General features: G+C 49.7%; 5 protein-coding genes across 5 annotated transcripts; 3 read left to right on the top strand and 2 right to left on the bottom strand.

Annotated features, from left to right (window-relative positions):
- Positions 1-1,499: 1,499 nt before the first annotated feature.
- On the top strand, positions 1,500-4,642 carry BCR38DRAFT_469538 (V-type ATPase, V0 complex, 116kDa subunit family). The gene is made up of 5 exons (XM_040862808.1): positions 1,500-1,691; positions 1,758-1,836; positions 1,890-3,914; positions 3,985-4,205; positions 4,283-4,642. The coding sequence occupies exons 1-5, from the start codon at positions 1,563-1,565 to the stop codon at positions 4,412-4,414; spliced, it is 2,586 nt and encodes an 861-aa protein (XP_040709942.1). The 5' UTR covers positions 1,500-1,562; the 3' UTR covers positions 4,415-4,642.
- Positions 4,643-7,386: 2,744 nt separating this feature from the next.
- On the top strand, positions 7,387-9,724 carry BCR38DRAFT_451443 (uncharacterized protein). Its single transcript, XM_040861463.1, has 5 exons — positions 7,387-7,775; positions 7,844-7,928; positions 7,984-9,136; positions 9,196-9,360; positions 9,413-9,724. The coding sequence occupies exons 1-5, from the start codon at positions 7,580-7,582 to the stop codon at positions 9,629-9,631; spliced, it is 1,818 nt and encodes a 605-aa protein (XP_040709943.1). The 5' UTR covers positions 7,387-7,579; the 3' UTR covers positions 9,632-9,724.
- Positions 9,725-10,244: 520 nt separating this feature from the next.
- Positions 10,245-13,423, top strand: BCR38DRAFT_478873 (uncharacterized protein). Its single transcript, XM_040863121.1, has 5 exons — positions 10,245-11,341; positions 11,399-11,562; positions 11,626-12,335; positions 12,392-12,891; positions 12,944-13,423. The coding sequence occupies exons 1-5, from the start codon at positions 10,323-10,325 to the stop codon at positions 13,122-13,124; spliced, it is 2,574 nt and encodes an 857-aa protein (XP_040709944.1). The 5' UTR covers positions 10,245-10,322; the 3' UTR covers positions 13,125-13,423.
- A 1,721-nt stretch (positions 13,424-15,144) lies between these two features.
- On the bottom strand, positions 15,145-16,383 carry BCR38DRAFT_356038 (chorismate synthase; the record flags this gene model as incomplete). The annotated part of the gene is made up of 1 exon (XM_040856997.1): positions 15,145-16,383. The coding sequence occupies one exon, from the start codon at positions 16,381-16,383 to the stop codon at positions 15,145-15,147; it is 1,239 nt and encodes a 412-aa protein (XP_040709945.1).
- Positions 16,384-17,208: 825 nt separating this feature from the next.
- On the bottom strand, positions 17,209-18,605 carry BCR38DRAFT_119936 (uncharacterized protein). Its single transcript, XM_040853463.1, has 3 exons — positions 17,689-18,605; positions 17,527-17,634; positions 17,209-17,476 (listed from the first exon to the last, which is right to left on the bottom strand). Exons 1-3 carry the CDS (start codon positions 18,556-18,558, stop codon positions 17,261-17,263), a joined length of 1,194 nt encoding a protein of 397 aa, XP_040709946.1. The 5' UTR covers positions 18,559-18,605; the 3' UTR covers positions 17,209-17,260.
- Between the last annotated feature and the right edge of the window lie 805 nt (positions 18,606-19,410).

A 19,410-nucleotide genomic window follows, 5' to 3' on the forward strand; every position in this document is an offset into this window, starting at 1 on the left:
AGGGCTTTGTTCTTGCATTTTTGGTCGTCCGTGCGGGGGCGGTCTGTTGGCTGGCGGAATCAGGGTTCTTTATCGTCACAACTTCCTGGGCAAGCCTGTTTGGTGTTGTGGGAATTGGCTCGTTCTTCTTTGTACCTGGATTGCACGGCATTGGAAAGTACTTCCTACTGTGGAGGAGGAGGAGGAGGAGGAGGAGGAGGGGGTGGTTTGAGAAAAGCAAAGTATACCAGGCATTGTCATTAGATCGGGAAATACCATTTATGAATATGATGATATACGAAAGCTTTCATCAGCAGTGCTTGATTAATAAAGCGGTACAGTATTGACGTCAAGGGGATCAAGTGATGAATCGTGAGGTTTGTAGAATGAAATCACCCAATCAATATGCAGCCAACACAATGGTGTTGACTACGAGACAAGTACATGGCTATAAATACTGTAGTACTGTTAGTCGTGATGGTCACACCAAGGTTGCCATGCGACGGAGGATTATACAACTATCCATAAAATAGGTAGACAAAGATAAAAAGTAAAGGGTAGAGGAACCTGGCTGGCTGCCGTGTAAGTTTATCAAGATATGGTACCACTTCAAGAAACACGGTTAAGATGGGACTAATCCCGTTGCCCGAGGTAAGAGTGAATGATGTGCCTTCCCGCCCTGGAAGCTTAGTTCGTCTTGCTTATCATAGGACAAGTTATCTGATGTCACTTAATAACACTTCTGAAACTCAAACGTTGTTGAAAACTTGTCTACCTTTAGACGTACCATGTGAAGTGGCGGCATACTAAGCTAATAGGAGGGTATTTCAGTACCATTTTCTAATCTAGCTACACTTAAAGGCTAATATGTGTCGGACATACGCGGGCACCATACAAATGATTAGATTAGATGTAGAGGCCTACACGCTTGCAAAGCGTGAACATACTGAGTGCTATAAAATAGATTTTGGTCCAATTGGGACCTCGCAAGTACGACCAAGTAGCGATTTATACCTTGAGAAACCAGAGTATTGAGGAAGGACCGAATCCTTAACATATTACTAAGAGAAAGTATAAAAAGGTACACTTCCATATAGTACTGGATACTGTGGAATGGCACTGGTACTGTCATTCCGGCTACATACGAATGTGAAGAAGGGCAGTACAGGTGGGGGGCCCAAGCCGCACAAGGACACTTAAGTATCTCAGATGTACCTTACCATGACCTCACGCCACCAAATCCACAGATACTCTAGGTACTCTGTAAAGCTATATATTTTATTGATATATATTCAGAATTATAGTAGCGTAATTGTGGTTAATCGTTGTAGCGTTGTAGTGTAGTCCGGTGAGTTTTGGCCGGTGTGTCATTTCTTTGTAGTAGGCGCCTGCCAAGGTTCATCAATGCGTAGGATACAGCACAGACCATTACTTACGTCGGCAAAGTCTCGGATAATCACTTTAGTCGGGGGTGGACACCTGGAAGTTCGACGACTTCTGGAGGTCCATCTTCCATTGAGCTTCATCGCTTGTTGCATCCCTTAAACGCGCTCGCACTTCGCACCTCGGAGCCAACCGCCATCATGGCTCCATCAAAGACATCCATGTTCCGCTCGGCGGATATGAGCATGGTGCAGCTCTACATCTCCAATGAAATCGGCAGAGAGGTCGTCAACGCTCTGGGAGAGCTTGGCCTGGTCCAGTTCCGCGATGTACGTCACGCCCATCAACCACTGGAACAGCTCCGACGCAGCCAGCAATACTGACACATGATGCAGCTCAATGGCGACACCAGCGCTTTCCAACGTACCTTCACCCAGGAGATCCGACGACTTGATAATGTGGAACGTCAACTTCGTAAGTCATCCCGATCAACGTCGTCAAAAGACGCTCAGCTGCTAACTCAGCAGGCTACTTTTACGGGCAGATGGAGAAGGCCAATATCCCCCTTAGAAAGATGGATCTTGATGTCGACAGCCTCGCCCCTCCCACCACCAACGAAATCGACGAGCTGGCAGATAGAAGCCAGGGCCTGGAGACGCGCGTCCATGACCTCAACGAAAGCTATGAGACGTTGAAGAGGCGAGAGGTCGAGTTGACCGAGTGGCGATGGGTTCTGCGCGAGGCAGGCGGCTTCTTTGACCGTGCGCACGGCAACGTCGAGGAGATCCGAGCTTCGACCGAGGACGACGATGCTCCCCTCCTGCAGGATGTTGAGCAGCACCATTCCGCCCCTGATGTCGAGCGATCCTTCTCCGGAATGAACATTGGCTTCGTCGCCGGTGTCATCTCTCGCGATCGAGTTGCTGCTTTCGAGCGCATCCTCTGGCGTACCCTGCGTGGAAATCTCTACATGAACCAGTCCGAGATCCCCGACGCCTTGGTCGATCCGACTACCAATGAGGCCGTCAACAAGAACGTCTTCGTCATCTTTGCGCACGGCAAAGAGATTCTGGCCAAGATTCGAAAGATTTCCGAGTCCATGGGAGCCGAGATCTACAACGTGGACGAGAACAGCGATCTCCGCCGGGATCAAATCCATGAGGTCAACGCTCGCTTAAACGACGTCCAAAACGTGCTTAGGAACACCCAGCAGACTCTCGAGGCTGAGTTGACCCAGATCGGCCAGTCCTTGTCTGCCTGGATGGTTCTCATCACCAAGGAGAAGGCCGCATACCAGACCCTCAACCTCTTTTCGTTCGATCGACAACGGAGAACTCTCATTGCCGAGGGATGGTGTCCCACCAATGATCTAGCTCTGATCCGAACAACCCTTCAGGATGTGACCAACCGAGCCGGTCTCTCCGTTCCATCCATTATCAATGAGATTCGAACCAACAAGACGCCTCCGACTTATCTTAAGACCAACAAATTCACCGAGGCTTTCCAAACCATCATCAACGCTTACGGCACGGCCACTTATCAAGAGGTTAATCCTGCCCTCCCTGCCATCGTTACCTTTCCTTTCTTGTTCGCTGTCATGTTCGGTGACCTCGGACATGCCATCATCATGCTTTGCGCCTCTTTGGCCATGATCTACTGGGAACGACCCTTGAAGAAAGTCACGTTCGAGCTCTTCGCCATGATCTATTACGGTCGTTACATTGCGCTCGTCATGGCTATCTTCTCCGTCTACACTGGTCTCATGTACAACGATGCCTTCTCCAAATCCCTGACGCTCTTTGACAGTCAGTGGGAGTGGAAAGTTCCAGACGGCTGGAAGGAGGGTCAGGCGCTCACCGGCCAACTGAAGAGTTCATACCGGTATCCATTTGGTCTAGATTGGAGATGGCACGGCACTGAGAATGATCTTCTCTTCACAAACAGTTACAAGATGAAGATGAGTATCATCCTCGGTTGGGCTCACATGACCTACTCGCTGTGTTTCTCGTACCTGAATGCTCGACACTTCAAGAAGCCAATCGACATCTGGGGCAACTTCATCCCGGGCATGATCTTCTTCCAGTCTATTTTCGGCTACCTTGTCGTGTGTATCATCTACAAGTGGTCAGTGGACTGGAACGCAATTGGCAAGAACCCTCCCGGACTTCTGAACATGTTGATCTACATGTTCTTGCAACCTGGTGAACTGGATGAAGAGCTCTACCCTGGGCAAGCACCCCTGCAGGTATTCCTGCTGCTTCTAGCCGTTGTCCAAGTTCCTATCCTGCTATTCCTGAAGCCCTTTTACCTTCGTTGGGAGCACAATCGGGCGCGCGCTAAGGGCTATCACGGTATCGGTGAGAACTCGAGAGTGTCGGCTTTGGACGACGAGGACGAAAACGGACACGCCGGAGCCAATGGCCGACCCAGTGGAGAGAGCGATGGTGGTGAGGGTGTCACTATGATCGCCCAGGACCACGATGACGACGACGAAGGCCATGGGGAGTTTGAGTTCAGTGAGGTCATGATCCACCAGGTTATCCACACTATAGGCAAGTTTCTTTCGCATGTTCTGTGATCTTGGTGGTCCACGTTGCTGCACGGTGCTAATTCTTTGTGCAGAATTCTGCTTGAACTGTGTTTCCCACACTGCTTCCTATTTGCGTCTATGGGCTCTATCCCTCGCACATCAGCAACTCAGTGTCGTCCTGTGGGACATGACTCTCGGCGGGACAATTAACAAAACTGGTGTTATTGGCGTTATCATGATTGTCATCGGGTTCTACTTGTGGTTCTTCCTCAGCTGCGCTGTTCTGATTGCCATGGAAGGCTGCAGTGCCATGGTAAGTTCACCCCTCCAACTACTCCTCGTCACCCCTCTGTCATGTCACCATGGAACCATGCTTACGAAAATTTGTAGTTGCACTCCCTCCGTCTGCAATGGGTCGAAGCGCAGTCGAAGTACGCCGAGTTCGCCGGCCACATGTTTACGCCGTTGTCTTACGCCACCATGTTGGAGGAGGACGAGGGCCTAACCGACTTCAGGGGTTAGCATTAGAGGGGGATCATCCATCATCAGCTCGGAACACCGGAATGTTGTGTATTTGTATCCCATATGTAAAACGAATCCAACCCGCAGTTATAGATTATCAAATTGGCATTCCAGGATGCGGAACAAGACGCGTCGAGATCATATTTGAATAGTGCATGTAGGGTTGGCGCGTGGCAGGGAAAGTGGCCGAGTGCATGTGTGGACAGATCAATTTGAAGTTGTTGACTGTGTTGGCCGTGCGCATGCTTGGACATTGATGTTTGTGTCGCTGCGTACGATGTGTTGAGGTCGACCGTGAAGATTGTTGTGGCAGTTATGCAATCTAATCTCCTTACTCGCTGGTGAAGTCGAAGGCCTTGAGGCAAAAGGAGGTGGCGACGGCGTGGTGGAGGTCAAGCTTGTCGCCCTCCACAGATGGCAGATAGACTTGGAAACGTTGGCGGTTCATTTGTTGCACTCTGGTTGCGGACGAAGCTTGGGTACCTGGTCTTCATCGCCCTCTTGTGTTGGATTCATATGGCACAAAGATGCATCCAGCTTCCCAATCATCCTACGGAACCGACCAGTCGGTCTGGTAGACTAGTTGACATGGCACAAATTGCGTAGCCTAGAATGTTCCGCCGCGTAGAGGATGTACTATGAATACCCAAACCCTTTCATAGGGTGCAGGTCAAGCCTGCCCCTGAGCTCTTTGCACTTTTATTTTTCCTTCGTAACTATTTCGTTCTTTAGTGTAGACGGGGGTTGACCTGATATTTTTGGACTCCTCTCTGTTGATTCTCTCTTCGTGGATGGGCTTGTGTCTTACGGATGGTAACGTCTAGTGTTAGGTATTGCTGGTCCTGGCTAATATATTCAAGTAATCTTGTACCTCATGATATTTGTTGATATTATATTACTTGGAATTTGGCTTTCTAGCTAAATATTCTGATAGAAGCTCTCCTTTGTTTTCCCGGAGCATCCTGTTATGTCATGTTTCGTCTTCTTGATGAGTTCCGCTGCTTTGGTTCAGGATTGCCAAGTTATGGAGGCCACGGAGCCCGCGTACCCTCCACTTTGTGAGAGCATCTCATACTATTTTTCAGCACACCGCTTGGTACAAGGATGGTTTACTTCCTGGTTCTCCAATTGTTTCGCCTGGTTCGAGCCTGTTTACATGCTTGCTGGGACAACGGAGCCCTCCCCCCTTACAGGCGATGTGAACTTGGAAACTGGAACTTGATCCTGGTTGGGTATATGGAAAGACATGACTGAGTTGAGCGTACTTTGCCTGACAAGTGATCTCTTGCATGATTCTGGCGCCGATATTCCCAATCTGGGGCCGCAGCGTTTTCCCCAGCCTGCTCTGACTGAGCAGATCGATTGTCAACCCTGTCAACACTTCATGCAGAAAGTAATAGGATATTGCGATTGGATACAACTGATGACTGTCCAGCCGGTCAACCTGCTGATTGGTGAACTTCGAAGATTGTGGTGGCCATGATGTTGCCCTGGTATAGTTTGGGCTTCCTTCATGCAGTAGAAGCCAATGATACGAACCATCTAACAGCACCTCGAGACGATTGCGGCTCAACTGATCCTGGAAGAACTGCATATTTGCGTGACTCAATTTCGGTAAGATGAAGCCTTCGGTAGTTTAGGTCGCTTCACAACCCGCAGGATGTGGTCTACCCGCATCTCATTCTTCATGTCGTACGACGTCCAATACTGCGTGCGTCTTCTTCGCCGCCCAACACGACATACATGATGTCAATAGAGGCTCTGGGTATGTAAGACTTGAAGACGTCTGACTTCCATCCATCTCGCATCGGATACAGGTTAGATATTAAGTGCTGAATCGCCCCCCAAATCTCGCCTGGATTTTGCTTTCTTGATCTAACGGCGAAGCATACCGTTGGCTTGTTGCTGAACACGATATCCATCACGACAGATATACATAATGTCGGGTCCGTACCACTATGACTGGTATGAAGGACACTCCGTCCAGCCCGTTCGACCTTGGCTTTGGGACACAGTCTCAAGCTATCACCTCAGGAGTGACGTCTTGACAGCGTGGCTACAGTACTTTTTCCAGAGTACACAAGTACGCGTTGAAGTAAGCCTCGCCGCAGCCAGATTTTCGCTCTGGAATTTTACAGTTTGTTTCTTTTATTTATCTATTTCTTTCTGATGTTAGGTATGCCGTCGATGCGAACTACAATGTTCTGCTCCCACGAAAGCTGACCGAGGTATGGAACTACGCGCCGCTTGGAGAATGGTAAAACCCGCTGACGAGGCACAGGAAGAGAGGCAGACAATACGGACCGAGCTGCGGGACTTGAGACGATGGAACCCCCCACAAGCGCAGGATGGTTGAGCTTCGAGCCTTGTCTGAAGCAAAGTGGTACATCTGTTTTGCACGTGGTAATGTAATTTGCTCCAAGGATAGTTATTACAGGGGTGGGCATAATGAGGAACCCCTACAGTCTTATGCTAAGATGACTTGTTGAATACTTCTATTTACCACGATCACCCGACCGTAATGATATTCTGCCGCGAGATAGGACTGAAGCAAGTTTTTTTTGCCAAAATAATATGCACTGAGACCGCCAAACCCCAACGTTGCTTGCAGATAGCATTACTCTGTCGAGCTTTTTCCATAGGCGCCCATCTTTCCCCGGGAAATAAATACCCGAAGTGACCGACAATAATACCGAGGCTGTTGATCAAATGCACCTTACAAGATTCCTTCCAGCTGAATGACAGGGTTCCATGGAAACAAGGACGCCTCCTTTGAGGCTATAACCCATGGCGTTTCGGACAACAAGGATTTCTTCATGCCTGAGATGAGCACTAAGCAAGTGCGTTGACCCACAAAGAGCCTCAATTCATGCGTGACCACGTCAATCTGGTCGGACGGTCATTTGGAAGGGTGGGTTGCTTATTTAGGTGTCCAATCATAGCCACAGCAGCATATCAATGTGTGAGTGCCTCAGGCAATGATGATGTCCAGAGTATTCACCGTGCAACGAGGCTCTCCCAGGCTTTCACTTCCCCGGGGCTTTATTCTGTTCGAATTCCATGGCAAGAGGCTGTAATGGTTCGGACCAAGGCGTGGGGTTTGTATTTAAGTCACTCTGGCCCTGTACTCGGTTGGTGGGATGATCCCCCTCATGCTGCCTCAAAATGACCGACTATGTGTACGACCAGCTGGACGATGCTTACAGGAGATGGGAGGAATACCCGGAAAATATTCTGCGGCAATCCCGGCCAGAGAGAGTCCTTAAAGGATATCGAAAACGACTGAAGGATGAGAGTGGGAGACTATTCAAAGAATCGCAACCACAACTGGTGTTCTGGGAAGCCTGGAGAGCGGAAGGAAGTAAGTTCACACGCGGAAAAGAATGAGCCCTCCAATTCTCCAATTGTGGCAAACCTGACCCAGAACAGAATTCCAATTGAAAGCTATCCGAGCACCCAAAATTCTAGATGACCACCTCTATCCAGACACCAAAGACCCTGGTTGCAGGCACGTGTAAGTTGTGACAACGTCCCGAGATGTACAGGTGCTGCAGCTAGATTTTACCCAGTTTCATCGAAGCGAATAACTCCAGGGCGCCTCTGAACTGCTCTTTGCGGATGCTTCAGAGTTTGTTCACGTTTCAGCAGGTAGAACCATCTTTTCTAGACTACCTCCACACCTTTGGAGACCAGGAGGAACCGATAGACGCCTGCTTGTGCCACTTCCAATCCGACGACTCACTTGGATCCTCAGCGTTGGCCATACCAACACTAGGCCGTTCTGGTTCATCAATGCGTCTCTCGTATTTGCTGAGAGCCCCAGAACATGTCCCAGAGGCTGAGTGGAAGTGGTCTATTCGACAAGCCGCAGTCTATTTGTCGTTCGACATAAAAACTGGCCGCACGTTGTGGATCACAATCAAGGGCAATAATCTACTGCGTGAGCATATTTGCGAAGAAGCGCCCAATCTGGAGCCTTCACCGTCAAGATCTTCAGGATCCGATGACAAGAACGGTGGGGATATTAACGATGCCTTTGAGGCCACTCTGAAGACTCATCTTGTGTATTTCAGGTGGTGTGAAGAGAATTGGCGATGGCTCGTTCGTGATGTAGAGGACGCTGTCCGCAGAATTTCGACCAAGGCCAAAACGGCCCCTATTGGGCGGGTGCCTCACTTCGAGCCTTTCCGGCCCGAGCAGCAACATTCCCAGCAATGGGCATTGTATTCTAGGAGGCATCAGTTTACTCAGCCGAGCGTGAATGACGCTTTCAATCTGGATCCAGGAAATCAACCAAGCCAAGCTGAACGGTTTCTGCCACCGCAGAAGCAGTCGACCATGTCTTCTGTGCTGTCTCTTCTGAAGCGAGAGCCGCCTTCATTATCGTCAGAGAACTCGCCCCCGAATAAGATGAAAGCCAAGCCCCCTGGGAAGATGCTGGTTCTCGAGATGTTCAACTTATCTGACTTGCAGAAGCTCAACGTGATTGCCGAAAGGGTCGAAGAAGCCATCCTCACCATCAAGCTAGACGTTGGCGTTATTCAAGACTGCCGCGCGTATTATGGAAGTATGCCGTGCAGTAACCTAGCACCCGGCCCCGACTCCTTCGCTCAACGCACTGGGACGTTCTTCAGACAATTGCAGTACCTGGTTAGGAGCCTGGAAACTCGTCAAACGCAACTTGAGTCTCTTCTGCGCAGATTGGACGAAGGAAAAAAGCTGGCAAGTAGAACCTAGATCGAGCTCTAGTGACTGTCGGCGCATGTTCTGATATTGAACAGTTGGAGAGTATCTTGCAGTACCGGAATCTCCAGGTCAGCCAAATATTTGCCGAAAAGGCGCAAATGTCAGCCAAGAACACGGAGCTGATAGCAGCAAACGAGACGAGTTCGATGCATATTATCACGGTCGTCACGCTTGTGTTCCTGCCTGGAACTTTCGTATCTGTAAGTCCCAGACATTGGTTCCATGCGCGCGCATTGCTGACGGTTTGCGTATACCTTCTTTGGGAGCGGCGTACTTCAGTGGAATGACGGCATCAGCATTGACAGTACTTGGCAGTTCCGCGGGGACGCTTTTGCCTTGTTTGTAGAGGTGTGCGTTCCCTTGATGGTGGGAATCGCATTGATTTGGCTGTTGGTACATTGGAACATCGAGCGTAAGGCTAGGCTCGAGCTCCAGGAAGCTATTCGCATGAAGGAGTCGCACGTTCCATGACTGTTACCTGGTCGAAAGAAGGTTTTCTTTTTTCTGTTTCATCTTTTTTGGGACCCTTAGCATGTAAAAGTAAATAACAACTTTTCCCATCTTGCTCGAACCGTCGAACCGAGGTGCTTAACTCCCAAGAGGCTCCAAGTTGCGGCGAAAGATTCATGGCTGAGAAGGTGCGGGTTGACATCTCAATTGACCTTAGTCGGCCCAAACCCCAGACCTTTTTCGATGCCTAAGGCGGTTCACCAGAGCTGTGCTTACTTTACTGACATACTGGTCGGGCGAATTCGAGCAAGGTCTGCATAGACCTCAAGATGAAAATCAGTGACAGTGGCGTGGGCAGGCTCGAGTCGCTAGTGGAAGAACATTTCCAAACCACTCTTTCCAAGCTTCTCATTTGTTTTTCAATATTGCCAAGGGCCCACACTCGAAGCTAACGCTGGTGATCAAGTTGCCTGCATGCGATCCAAATACAACAATACAGGACGTAAGGTCGGGGCGCAACCAATCCAGGTTACTTACCTGCTCGTCCTCTTCAGGCAAGTGCGGGCGCCGAATGGGTGGCTGCCTACCTCATTTCTTCTCACGAAGATGACTTGTGTCTACATTACCAATAACCCTTTAATGGAATCAATTCATACCAAAAGCCTGGAGCTGAGGCGTCATTGAGCACTGTGGAAATATCCGTTTCCTTACCATGAGGCCAGCCACTACAAGCCTTCCATCCACAGACTCCAATGCGACAAGACAAGTGCAATTTCACTCTAACTTATGCAGCGAATTCAATCAGTATATTGAAAAACATTCAAGCACCGGCTACAACGGTCGGGGAGATCAAGCCAACTACATACGTCGCGATCAGCTGGAGGCCTTCTGGAATTCCGAACGCATTAAAGAGATCGTCAATAGCAACCCGCGCATACGTAAAAATGTAAAGGAGGACGCCATCGAGGAAAATTACGTTCAAGTTCTGTATATATTGGTACATCTTGATCTAATCGATCACTTCGATGTCTTTGTCGCCAATGAGCAAGATGATAATAACCTGCCACTCAAACGTGTCCCAGGCTGGAGCTCTGGTAACGGGCCTCTGTGGGAGCGGTTCATGCAGGACCAATGGTGCTTCTGCCCCCAGAAGATTTCGAAGCTCATGCACCAACCCGAGGTCTCCCAAGACCAAATACTTCCCCTGGTATCAAAAACGCTGGTGAATAACGAAGTCGGAGACGGAAGTTGCATCTACAAAGTTGAGATTGACGAGAACTACAACGACCTGACCTCAGATGCCAAGTTTGTAACTGATCAGGATGTCGACCATCTCAGGAACACCTTTGTCTTCAAGGAAATCAAATTCACCAGCAAGATGTCAAATCAAGAGCTTCAGATGTACAGGAATGAAGTTACCGCCTACAACTTACTTCGGAAACTCGAAAAACACCGGCTCTCTGAAAATTTACCATTCAATTGCATCGTTCGTTACTACGGGTCGATAGAACAAGGGAACACCCGGACCATAATCCTCGAATACGCCCGTGGTGGGAACCTCGTCAACTATTACCAGAAGCACAGAGAAGGACTTCCTGCAGACCGCAGAAAAGCATTCTGGGATGCTATGTTTGTCATGTGTGACGGCTTGGTAGCACTCCATGGTCAAGTCTCCTCACAGCATGACTCCAAAATAAGCCGTGAAAATGGCATGGAATGGAAGTTCGTCGGGTGGGTTGTGATCAAGTTGACACTAGGGCTCTCAGGTTGCTGACGTGTACTAATCAGTATACATCAAGACATCAAACCGCAGAACATACTGGTTTTTCCTGGTCCTGAAGAAGACCCATATAATTGCACATTCAAGCTTGCCGACTTCGGACGCAGCTGTGTACAAGTTAAGGAAGCAGCAGACAACCCGTTTGTTAATGAGTATGGAAACAAAATGTATGGTAAGTTTTTGCTTCGTTTGAGATCACCGTCGGATTAATGCTCATTTTCGTAACATAATAAAGGCCCACCGGAAGCATTCCAAGCTCGTGAAATTCACTATCTCGTCAATGCAAAGATCTCCACCCGTGGTGATGTTTGGAATCTAGGCACTGTTTATAGTGAGGCGCTCGTGTGGTCAATACGCGGAGAGTACGGCCGAGAAAAATACAGGTGTCAACGACGAGACGCCATCAAACAATCATCTGCTAATGGAACAGGCAGCGATGCATCCTTCCACAACGGCATAAAGAGACTACCAGAAGTTGATGAAATGCACCAGGATGTACTGAAAAGATCGGGCTCAGATGGCGTCTTGGAGCTTGTGAGCGAAATTGTGCTGGTTGATATGCTTGTTCGTCTCGACGAGCGCTTGGAAGCTGGAGATGTCCACACGGACTGGGAAAACAAGAAGATAAAGTCCATGTCCGCACAAAAACTAAACAGCACCAGGCCTGGGACTGCGCAGTCGAGAATTCCACCATCAGATATCGTGTCAAGTGGTGATTTGATGACCCTTGGCGTCATCGCGGGAAATGAAACAAGGGACAAACCTCCAGACAACCCTGCATCAGCAGCCAACAATGAGAAGCCTATCCCAGACATGTCTCTTACTATTGAGAAACTATATGAGCGCATACGCCATGAATCGCCGCGCCGGCGAGCTCGGCTGGAGAACATACCGTCAATTGGAAAAGAGTTGGAAGACTTGCGACGCTCAAGCGGTCGCACGCAGGTAGGGAATCAGATTATCACCTTCGTGAATCTAACAGCAGCCTAACTTTGAGCCAGGTTTTTCTAGTCGACAACTCTGAATCGATGAGGGTTAACCAAATTGCTGTGTCCCAAGGTATCCGCGTTTTGGGGAAGATTCTAAAGGACATCACACCCAATGGCCAGGGAATGAAAATCTGGTTCAGCTCCGGTCTGGTCACCAACCCTACGAGGAAAAGTAAGAAACTAGAAGCAGCAGTGCGTGTGAACTCATTTGAAGCTTCCAATACACAATTGCGGGAGACTTTGGGGTATTGGGCTGATGATACCATCAAAATGTTGCGTGACCGGCGGCCTGATCGCCAGAGTCTGTACATTTTCACAGACGGAGAAGGTGATGTACATGAGGAGGGGCTCGAGGAACCAATCAAAAAGTTATATGAGGTATTGCGTGAGATGAAATTTGACGAATCTTGGGTGTCAGTTCACTTCATCCAGTACCGGGGACTGGATCACGGAATGCAGAGGATTATGCGAATGTGCAATACCCCCGTGTTTCGCTATCCACACGATGTCTCGTGAGTATATGCCTATGTGTAAAGACTTGAAAATGATGCTTACAGCGAGCAGTCCGCAGACAAATGCTTCTTGTTCAAAATGCACGGATGACGTGGTCACAATCCTGCGTCGTCGTCTACGTTATACCCAGACTTCTCGGGATGCAAGCATGCGGCAACCAGCATCCCTGAATACACAGTGGCCTCACAGCAGGGACGGCGGGCCTAGCCAGGCTGTAATTAGAGACGGATGAAGTTAGAAACTCGTAGAGCATCTAGCTCATCTCTAGGTGCGGACAGGGCATCATGCAGCCACCAGATCTCAGAAAATGGCACGGAGGCACGAGAACGTCAGAATAGAAAGCCGCAGTGGGCTATAACCTGCCACGTCTACTGGGATGGATTGAAGATTAAGCACGGGATAGGAATTGAACTCATCAACGTGTTAAAACCCCAAAGGCTGGCATGAATACCTCTGATGCCAAGCAAAAATTTGCTGTCGACTGATGCCCAAACTTAAAAGGAGTCCAAATGCTGGTCTTGATCAGCTATCAAGGTCACGGGGAAAATGGGAAAAGGCGCGAAGGCCACAGAAGCATCACATCCCTTGTGCTTGGGCGCAGGCATGTGTTTTGGATACTTGCCATGATGTTGAGGAGTGTTCGTGTAATTGTGCCCTGAACAAGGCATTTTTGATGAAGGGATTTCGGCAAGGTGCGGTGACACTGGTTCCCCATTGGCTCGATTTGGCATGCGCCATCATGCGAGACAATGAAGTCACGAAAACTGCCTCCACACCCATTTTTCCCTGTGAGGCTGTGGGAAAAATCTAGCCTGGGGGCGGCTGACGCTCTTGGAGTTACTCTTGCTCTTCAACGCTGACAGCCTCGCGCCGCAACTACACAGAAGGAATCCAGAATTTTGAAATCAATCACTCAACATTCAAGCATTGTTAAAATAGCCGCAACGTTAATTGAGAGTTGCAATCATGGATGTGCCTATGTCTGATGATAATATCCAGATCATACCGACGTACAGACTACCCAAGGACCACCTAGAGCAGTATCTACGTCAACAGTTTCCCGGGACGACGATCAAAGTAAAAGTGAGTCCATACGCTCGAAGTCTTGTCATGTAACGTGATATCTTCATTCTACACAGCCAGACTGCTCATGCTGATCCAAACCAGGATATCGATGGGTATTTCATCCTCGAGCTTCCCCGGAAGCTGACCACTGTACGTATATCACCAAACCTTTCGCGCAGATTCTAGTCTATTCTGGATCAATGAATGCTAAATGTTTTCTCTCCAGGATGAACGGAAGCAAATCAGGGGACTTCGCACTGAGGAAAGGAGATCGGAACGGGCTGATGAAAGGTGGCGCGGTTTGGGGGGGGGGGAAGCGGGGGGACGATTCTGACATCCATCCTTCCCTCTTGAGAAAAGTGGCATCACTGGTCGACTATCTCATGTGAAGAGCGAGTAGGCAGTGGGGATTGATCAATCAGAGAAAGACCGAGTACGCATGGAAGGGCTTATGGACGATGCCAATCTGATGGTTCGTCTTCTTATCAAAGTATTGTATTGAACCAAAAGGCCGAACGTGGTATTTTAGAGTGTATCCCGTGCATGAAATCTCTGACCTTGGTATCATTGATGATAAGAGCTACTTGTTGATTTGAGTAAAGCAGGGTGTCTTTTACAGTGTTATGAGTTTAGAGGTAAAGGTTGAGGGATTCAACCCTCAGATGATGACTCTGTACAGATCCTGTATTGGTTACGATGCTCGATGCGCAGTGTGATGTGTGTATTGACTGCTCGGAGTGCTCTGTAAGAAGTTACATCTAAGGTAGGTAGGCAGGTGCCGACCTTTTTATCTACACAAGCGATTTCACTGCCTTAGGCACCACCTCAGGCACACATATGGCGCTCAATCCCACAAAGGTTAGATAATTGTTCTTAACAGAAAATAAAGCTGCGAGGTTTCGAGGCTTATTTTGAACATCTCACCGGACGTCAAGACGACCATAACCTGTACAAACGGTGTGACCCAAACCGTAGGAACTTAAGAAGATACATTTCCTATGACTAGTTTCACTTATCGTCTTTTATTCCCCGAATGCAACAGTATCAAATGACCCACGTCATCCCGTATCATCTGACGGAATAAGCAAGGCGCGAAGGTCGATTATATCACAGTATTCTGCAAAATAATTAGCAGCATTGGCCCAAGATCTCCGTTTTTCGCTTGTTTTGTCTGTTCGGGTATATCTCTACTGCCGATCCACGCTATTCTCGGTAGAAACCGCTCTATTTTGCAACGACGCCAGATGTGTTCTGGCTCCATGCCGAGCAATTTGTTGCATCAGGTTGTCCATGATAACAAGCGCTGCCATCGATTCAACAATCGGCACCGCCCTGGGCACCACACAGGGATCATGTCGACCCTTCGCCGCCAGAACACCTTCACCATCACCATCGTACGTTGCCGTGTTTTGTGCCTGTCCAATAGTCGCGGGAGGCTTGAAAGCAACTCGGAAATAAATCGGGGCACCATTGGTGATACCACCTTGGATACCGCCCGAATTATTCGTCTTCGTCGTGAGCTTGGGTCTAGGAATGCCCGACTTTGATGACTTGTCCGATTCGGGGGCTCTGATAAAGGCATCGTTGTGAATAGAACCCGGAATCTCGCAGCCGCCAAATCCAGATCCAACCTCGAAGCCCTTGGTAGCCGGTATGCTCATCATGGCGTGTGCCAACTCGGCCTCCATCTTGTCAAAGCAAGGCTCGCCCAGCCCACTCGGCACGTTCCTGATGACGCAGGTGACTGTCCCACCAATACTATCTTCCCGCTCCTTGTACTCAGCGATGTAGTCGGCCATCTCCTCCGATTTCTTTTCGTCCGGGCATCGAACCGGCAGGAACTGGTCGACGGTCTTGCGGTCGATGGTTTCCAAAAGCTTGAGGAAGTCGGGGTTCTGGCTCGGTGTCGGGGCTTCGGTCGTAGGGGGGAACATGTGGATGTTACCAACGGAGGAGACAAAGGCTGTGATCTCCACCCCATAAGCCAACTTAAGGTACTTCTCAGCAACAGCACCGGCCGCAACACGGCCTATAGTCTCACGGGCAGAACTTCTGCCGCCACCGCTGCTGGCCTTGACACCATACTTCTCGAGGTAAGTCCAGTCGGCGTGGCTCGGTCGCGGGTACATGTCCATAGTCTTATTGCCATAGTCCCTCGGTCGCTGGTCTTCGTTGAGCACTATGAGGCCAATCGGCGTGCCCAGTGTAATACCAAACTCGGTCCCGGACTGAATCATGACGCGGTCCTTCTCGTTTCGCGGCGTGGTGATGCTCGATTGTCCCGGCCGTCTTCGGGTCATTTGGGGTTGGATATCGCTCTCGGTAAGCTCCATCCCCGGAGGACAGCCATCGATAATGCAGCCAACAGAGCGGCAGTGCGATTCGCCGTAGGTGGTCACCCGGAAGGCGTGCCCAAAGGTCGACATCTTCAATGGAATGGCGGTGGAAGTAACCAGGATACTGTAGAAGCGACGGAGGGATAAGCGTAGAGGAAATGGGCCGAAGGGAGATTCAGGACGCTATAATGTGCCGCTAATTATACCAGGTCACAAAATGCGTAGGGGACAGCTGAATTGAGTTCCACGGATTCAACTCGACCTCAGAATTCGGGTCGAAAAATGCGCTGGTTCGATAATGACTCGAATGTCGGCGCAAGTGGAATGCATATTTTTTGGCGGGGTCTTGAAAAGTCCCTCCGATCGTCCCCCGCGAAGCGCACAGACCATACAGGGATTAGGTCAGGTAAGTCAGGTACGCCTGATGTATCCATCTCTAGGCTAGTCTTCGGATAGTCTGTATCGTGTCAAAACTATTGCACTTTCTAGATAATCTGAACAGACTTTTGAGTTTTAGGGAGTTCGAGACTGCAAGAAGGTGACTTGTCTAGTTGATTTCGAAGTTGTGAGAGAAAGCAATCAGGTATGAGATTTTGAAAGGTTTCGGGGGCAACACTGGGCTGCTTTGAAGTGATAGAAAGAGGGTGGCCATAGAAGGAACCACAGATAATGACACTTGGAGTTTCCGTCCTTGGGTTTTCAAAGGCAGGCTCATTTCCGACATCAGCCTCGATGGTGGAGCAAGCACTTGCGGTCAAGGGGTTCCTAGGATTGGCCACTGGGACCCAAGTCGCTCGATGCGTGACTCGAAGCCCTGTATCGGATGCCGGACCAGCGCGCATTCTCCCCGGTTGCTTTCGGTAACCGCTCAGTTGTGGAGGGAGTCATCCGCAAGAGAACAGATGGGTTTTGATGAGACCAGCTCGTCTGCTTCCATTGGTACAGGGGTATCTTTGGTCTATGTCTATCAGCTTGTTAGTACATCATGAGTACACACCAAGGTTCTATCTTGGTCCGGTTGGGCGCCAAATATGCCGTTGAACCATCTCCCGGCCGAGTCTCCGATCATAGCCCGCCAGTCCCCCACCTCGTGAACTTGCACCGACTCTATGGACGACGAGGAGATGCCTGACAGGTTTGCCTCAACGATCTCGCCGTGGCGTACCACTAGAGATGCTTTGAACTACAGCCAGATTAGCTATGCAAAATTCCAAGTTGGCTCGTCAAACTTACATCCTTTGGGAGATAGTCGGGCAGATCTGGTCGTTCCCTCGGGTCTTCCTCCGTAGGATGCGTTGCGAAGGTGAATCGAGGGGTTTGTTCGTATATCCACTTCGGCGACTGGAAATAGCAGGTCAGCGCAACCCTTCCACAGGCAATCTCAAGAGATTCTACCTTCAGCTCTTCATAACCCTTCATAACGTCCGGGACATGCCTCGCCTCCCCAGCAGTGATGATCTCCGCATCAACATCCCCATACATGCCCCCAAACTCCGCCACGACTGCCTCCTCAAAATCGCGATTCGCAACCCTCACATTCTGTATCTTGGACCTCACACTGTCCACACCCCTCGATTTCAAGAACGGCTCCGCCGGCGACCGCAAAAACTGCGATATCCGGCTCAGGTTCGGCGTCGAAAGCAGGCAAGTTCCGTGGTGCAGCGACCGTAGCCGCGTCAGCTTGTACGCCGACCCTGAGATCTTGTACGTCTCGGCTCCGCCACCGGACGAAGAGGCCAGTGCGGACACGTCCAGGACAATGTCGTGCCGCTCGTTGACGCGCGTGGACTCCGCGCCCAGGCTTCGCAGCGCCCGCACCACCATCTCGGCGTGTTTGTTCCGGTCGAAGGCCGCTGACGGGCAGATGACGCTATAGTTGACGTTTCCCTCATCGTGGAAGACGGTGCCGCCGCCGGAACGCCGGCGCACCAGAGCTACGCCTTCATCTGCATCGTCGCTGCTTCCCTGAGTTTTGGCCAGGAGACCGGCGCGGTTCAAAAGGCCGAGGTTGACCTCCAGCCACGGATTCTGGTTCCTCCCAATGACCACGCAGGGGCTGTTTGTGTAGAGAAACAGGACCACGGACTCTGGCGCAGATTTTTGCAGCAGATAGTGCTCAACTGATAGATTGAGGTACGGATCTGAGCTGCGCGACACGTAGGCCTGCACCCGGTTTGAGGGGTGCGACACGGCCTCTGAGAATCGGCGGATATTTGCGAGTCTCGGCACGCGACTTCGGGCTAAGAGCCGGTTCAACGAAGCCATCAAGATGATGTCAACGCGAAGTGATTGCTGACGTTGATGGTTCAACTTCCATTGCTGTGGTTAAGACAAGATCTTGGCAAGGTGGGGCGACTTGGAGGGCACTAGACTAAAGTTATCGGGCTCTGCCCCTGATTCCCAATTTCTTCACATTGCAGAACGAAATTTCAACGAGATCAAGCAGCTCGTAAAGGTTTTCTTCCATGGAGTAATGGATGTATGAACCTGGGTGATCTTCAAACTCGTACTATGGGCCTTTTCTTACCAAGTGTGCTTGTTTTAATAGACACTCAATGGCTGAAAGTCAACTGCATCTACAGTTGCAGCCCCCGTAACTATGGAATACACTCTAGATGATCTGCCATCCAATGATTTCTCATTCGGAATTGACTGTGTTCATGCAGGTAGGTTCAAGTTTGATGGAGTGTGTGATCTTGAAAATATTCCCTAAGAAGCAACGTACTCGTAGCGGGCGGGTCTAGGTGTTACAGAAAGTCGATGTTAGGCGGCAGCGTTTTTGAGTAGCTCGACAGAACCTAACAATTTATCATAGAGCTATTGAAGCTGTTGAATGTGTGATTTTTACCCCACATTGTAGAGCTGCCGAGTAAAATACGTCGAACAGGGTTGACGAACCAAATATAAGACGGCAGCTATCTGTCTCGTATGAAGCAAGAGGCTGCCAGTGATTGAGTTCACGGCTAGATGACTAGCGTTTTTTTTTGTTAGCAAATATGTTTCAGAGCATTTCGGGAGTATATATGGCCTCTTCTTGCAGAGAAGCTGATGATAGCTCTGTAGGCGTCAAGGGAGGGGGGTTATATCGACACCATTGTAGGACAGAGAGGCCATAGA

This window comes from Pseudomassariella vexata, assembly GCF_002105095.1.
Source record: "Pseudomassariella vexata strain CBS 129021 chromosome Unknown BCR38scaffold_24, whole genome shotgun sequence".
Taxonomy (NCBI): domain Eukaryota; kingdom Fungi; phylum Ascomycota; class Sordariomycetes; order Amphisphaeriales; family Pseudomassariaceae; genus Pseudomassariella; species Pseudomassariella vexata.

What these genes read in the sequence shown, in the direction of transcription:
- BCR38DRAFT_478873 (XM_040863121.1), top strand. Translation starts at nt 10,323, where the DNA reads ATGAGGCCAGCCACTACAAGCCTTCCATCCACAGACTCCAATGCGACA. An exon ending in ATGGAATGGAAGTTCGTCGG is followed by an intron (nt 11,342 to 11,398) that starts GTGGGTTGTGAT and finishes TGTACTAATCAG; the next exon opens with TATACATCAAGACATCAAAC. An exon ending in GCTCAAGCGGTCGCACGCAG is followed by an intron (nt 12,336 to 12,391) that starts GTAGGGAATCAG and finishes ACTTTGAGCCAG; the next exon opens with GTTTTTCTAGTCGACAACTC.
- BCR38DRAFT_469538 (XM_040862808.1), top strand. Translation starts at nt 1,563, where the DNA reads ATGGCTCCATCAAAGACATCCATGTTCCGCTCGGCGGATATGAGCATG. An exon ending in TAATGTGGAACGTCAACTTC is followed by an intron (nt 1,837 to 1,889) that starts GTAAGTCATCCC and finishes CTAACTCAGCAG; the next exon opens with GCTACTTTTACGGGCAGATG. An exon ending in CCAGGTTATCCACACTATAG is followed by an intron (nt 3,915 to 3,984) that starts GCAAGTTTCTTT and finishes TTCTTTGTGCAG; the next exon opens with AATTCTGCTTGAACTGTGTT.
- BCR38DRAFT_451443 (XM_040861463.1), top strand. Translation starts at nt 7,580, where the DNA reads ATGACCGACTATGTGTACGACCAGCTGGACGATGCTTACAGGAGATGG. An exon ending in AGCCTGGAGAGCGGAAGGAA is followed by an intron (nt 7,776 to 7,843) that starts GTAAGTTCACAC and finishes GACCCAGAACAG; the next exon opens with AATTCCAATTGAAAGCTATC. An exon ending in GACCCTGGTTGCAGGCACGT is followed by an intron (nt 7,929 to 7,983) that starts GTAAGTTGTGAC and finishes GATTTTACCCAG; the next exon opens with TTTCATCGAAGCGAATAACT.
- BCR38DRAFT_119936 (XM_040853463.1), bottom strand. Translation starts at nt 18,558, where the DNA reads ATGGCTTCGTTGAACCGGCTCTTAGCCCGAAGTCGCGTGCCGAGACTC. An exon ending in AGGGTTATGAAGAGCTGAAG is followed by an intron (nt 17,635 to 17,688) that starts GTAGAATCTCTT and finishes TGCTATTTCCAG; the next exon opens with TCGCCGAAGTGGATATACGA. An exon ending in CCGACTATCTCCCAAAGGAT is followed by an intron (nt 17,477 to 17,526) that starts GTAAGTTTGACG and finishes ATCTGGCTGTAG; the next exon opens with TTCAAAGCATCTCTAGTGGT.